The sequence below is a fragment of the Sipha flava genome, unplaced genomic scaffold, assembly GCF_003268045.1.
Source record: "Sipha flava isolate LNK unplaced genomic scaffold, YSA_version1 17279_pilon_pilon, whole genome shotgun sequence".
NCBI lineage: Eukaryota > Metazoa > Arthropoda > Insecta > Hemiptera > Aphididae > Sipha > Sipha flava.
The window spans coordinates 1-4,165 of record NW_020271943.1 but is presented as its reverse complement, the minus strand read 5'-3'; the positions used below and the strand labels follow the sequence as shown (position 1 = coordinate 4,165).

Genomic DNA, 4,165 nt, shown 5'->3' with positions numbered 1-4,165 from the left:
ATGTATATTAATATTTGGCATGTGTCTAATGTAACTTCAGTTATTACAAATGCAATAAGGTTTAAGGTAATTAATTTATGTATGTATTCAATGATGTACATTCAATTTTCTTATGAAGGGGGAATTTAAATGACATATTGACACGGTCGTGTCACACGAATATCGTGATCTCACCCGTTACACCCCTTTGCCTTGGTGTCACCATTCGTTCGATTATCAATCGGGACGCCCGATAGATAATCGAACCAGTTTTCGGAGTCGGCGATGAACCCCGAAGCGTTCGCGGACGGTGTGACGACCGCTTGTCTGCTTTCTGCCGTCTTCGTGGCCTTTTACATTCTTTTTGCGTGTGATTTTGCCTTTGTCTTTTGACATTTGTTTTTCGTTATATTTGTTATTACAATAATTTTTATTCTTTTTATCATTATTATCCTTTTTTTAAAAGTTTATTTAGTTGTTTTGGATTATTATTATTTATTTTCATATTAATATATATATATTTCATTTTTATTTCTTTTTTTATTATTATTATTAATTTGTGGTGTGCTACGTGACAATTGGCTCTCCGAGGAATCAAACAGTCAAGTACGTGTACAGCGAAATCGTAAGTACTTTTTATTTTGTGACACATAAAATAGTTACTTACGTAAGATTTTGCTAAATCGAAAAGTACTAATTTAGCTCGCTAGTTAGGAAAATCCCCGATAAGTGCGAGGTGGCCGACGACGAGTGTCATTAACGACGGAAATAGAGAATAAATTGGCCTTAATCGGGATTTGCGAGTCTTCGGTTGTTACCGAACGATATCATATCCAATTAACTCATTTTCACGGCACGTGTACGCCGTACTCGTCGTTCCCGCTCTCACACGCGTAGACATTCGACCGGTCGCATATTAACATTCCGCACATCAAATAAAACCCATAGGCCCCGTACAGCCTTCTCATTGGTCTGACATATTTAGCGCCAAATTCAAATTATAATGTATTTTTGTAAATTGGGATTTTCTGTTAAATTCTTTTTATTTGCATCATTAACATAATCAATATTATCAGGTCCTCATAAAATGTCTTATTTGGTACCTTTTCACCTAATGCCAGTTTTGCAATTAAATATTTGTGTTCCATGGTTACCGGAGAAAAGTTTTTTTTTTTTATTATAGAAAATAGATGACTGACATAACACTATATACATAATAAAACAACACATGAAGCACAAGATGAGGGAAATCATCTAGCGATGGTATCCTCCAGTGGTTTATTTATTTTTTCATTAATTTAATAATAGGTCACGTCACCAATTTCTTTTGAGTCGTCGCGGAGGGTTGTCAGGAAGAGAAGGTACGTGATGCTAAGTGAGTGACTAAAGGATTGGGATGGTGTTGTAGTTTATAGTGGAATCTATTATAGTACAACTTAGCTAGTTGGTCCACTGTTGGCAGTCTTAAATCTTTGTGCATGGTTTCATTTGTTACGTACTAAGGGGCCGAGGCTATTAGCCGGAGAGTGATGGACTGGGAAGCTTGGATAGTGTTGAGAAGGTTTGGCACACCCTCAGATTTGCATACCATACGCCCAAATGGGTCTGAGTGCAGATTTGTAAAATGTGGACTTAGTGTGTATTGTTAGTTTAGATTTGAGAATTGGCCTAAGTAAATGAAGGCGCAGTTGTTAAGGATTTTATGTTTGGACTTTAAATGCGATCCCCATGTCAATCTTTTGTCTAGCAAAATTCCCAAGTATTTTACCTGATTTGATGTAGGAATCTCGACTCCTTGAAGTTGAAACGAGGGGGGGGGGTTGTTTTTTGGCAGTGTATATGGTACATAGAAAGATTTATCAGGATTTATTAAAATTCTCCACTTGGTTGCCTAGGTGTCTAATAAATTAAGGTGATTTTGGAAATAGCTTGAATGAGGTGTGAATTGGAAGAGAGTATTGCTGTATCATCTGCATAAGTAGCTATTGTCGTGTTTGCTGTTGGGAGGAAAGTTAACTGCAATTTTAATTAATATTGGAGATTAACTTAATTAATTTAATTATTGTTAATTACATTAATTATTATTTGGAGATTAATTTAATTAATATTAATTAAAGTATTTATAATCTATATCTTGATGTTTACAAAATATCCCATGTATTCCAATTACTTTTATTAATTTGGATAGGTAATATAAAAATGAAATATGATAGGTAACCTACTCAAAAGGAAACTAAGTACCTATAGTTGTAATATTTTAGTATAGGTTTAAGGAATTAATTATAGCTTAATATAATATGTTCATAATTTAATATTATTATAAAAAATATTTATTACTTTAACTTATTAACATAATAACAAACAGAGTTAGTTAGAAATGAATAGAACATTTTTATCAATTAAATTATTTCTATTTTTAGTCACATAAACTCTCTAATATGATAAAAAAGGTTTTGTTTTCTAAGTTGTGTTATCTGTTTTAAGTTCAATTTTCTGTAAATGATTATGACATGTTCAATATTCTTTTATTCTTGAACTTTTGTGAAAATGAATCTTAAACTAAATTCTAGTAATCTTCCTTCTTCTTTTAACAATTTAATTATTGAAACAAATAACGAAGTAACCAAAATACGTTCAAATCTAGTAGATTTATCCAGTATAGGTAAGTGGATGGAAGAATTTTCAATTCTTACAGCCACTAAGTGGAACGTTCGATCATCAGTTCCAAAGGGAAAATACATTCAATGCAAGTTAGTGAATATTATAATATTTTTTTTTTTATAATGTTTTGGTATTTAATCGAACTTTACACTATTTTAAATATGTAGAAAAAATTTTGTGTGCCATCATAGTTCGTATCACAAGGTCAATAAAGATAGTAACAAAAGAGGACTGTCTAAAAACACAAGTTGCAAAGCTCAAGTGAAATTTGTGATTAAAGTAGATACTGTATCTACAAGAAAAACTGATCCATTTGTGAAAGTAAGATATCTGTATTCTGTGTAATATGCATATATTATTGAGAAATAATAGTACGCATATTCCTGAGTCGTATAAGGAAAAACGTACTATTGCACAACCTTAATGGGCGCCACGCGCGAATTTCAAACAACCACAACAACATCATCATTCGAATAAGACAATCAAGGCCAAGGGCAACCACGTGATGAAACATCACTTGGATATGAAGACCAAGACCAAGGACAGCCACGTGTCGAAAACAACACAATTAAAACAGAATCAACAGAGTATATAAAGGCTCCGTTTCAACACCAACGGCAGACGTGTCCAGCTATCAGACCAAGCCCTTCTGAGTTTCGTCTTCGATATTGTTAACGCGTAAATTTATAATTTATATTTTTGTATCTATGTCTGTTTCTGTAATTGTATTTATTAAAGTGTTTACAAGTGTTTGAAATAATTGTTTAATCAAATTTATCCCGATCCAACAACATCATTACGATAGGTACCTGTTTTTATTGGGTACCACGTAACAGTGGCGCAGTCGGTACTTCGAACATCGTTCATTGGAATTTTGAGTCAATTTCATTAAAGAAAAATTGATCACTTTTCTTTGCGGAATCAACACTCAACTTCAATCAACACTCAACTTCAATCAACACTCAACTTCAATCAACACTCAACATCAATCAACACTCACTTACATCCTTTAAAATATGACAACTCCACGAGTCATCTTGGCGTAAGCATACGATTATAATTATAAAATATAACAAATCAAGACCGTGTACGTACACATTACATCATACCAGGTTAACCTATTTTAATATTACATATGAGTTGTAATAAAATTATTATTGAAACTATTGAAAAATATTATTGAGAATTATTATTGAGATTTATTGAAAAATATTATTGAGAATTATTATTGAGATTTATTGAAAAATATTATTGAGAATTATTATTGAGATTTATTATTGAGATTTATTATTGAAAATTATTATTGAGATTTATTGAGAATTATTATTGAATGTATTACTGGTGTATGCAGCTTATATAGTATATAAAATATATATTATCGAAAGAGATTATTATTGAGAAAGCTTATTATTGAAGAATTTATTGCATTTTATTGAGAATTTTATTAAATTCTATTATTGAAAACTATTATTGTGAATTATTATTGAAACTTATTTATTATTATTGAAATCTCAAATTTATTATG

General features: G+C 31.3%; 1 protein-coding gene across 1 annotated transcript; it reads left to right on the top strand.

Annotated features, from left to right (window-relative positions):
* Window positions 1-2,526: 2,526 nt before the first annotated feature.
* Window positions 2,527-2,985, top strand: LOC112680021. Its single transcript, XM_025549996.1, has 2 exons — window positions 2,527-2,729; window positions 2,808-2,985. The coding sequence occupies exons 1-2, from the start codon at window positions 2,527-2,529 to the stop codon at window positions 2,983-2,985; spliced, it is 381 nt and encodes a 126-aa protein (XP_025405781.1).
* Window positions 2,986-4,165: the final 1,180 nt, after the last annotated feature.

Coding starts and splice junctions, on each gene's coding strand:
- LOC112680021 (XM_025549996.1), top strand. CDS start 2,527: ATGAATCTTAAACTAAATTCTAGTAATCTTCCTTCTTCTTTTAACAAT. Junction 2,730..2,807: donor GGAAAATACATTCAATGCAA/GTTAGTGAATAT, acceptor TTAAATATGTAG/AAAAAATTTTGTGTGCCATC.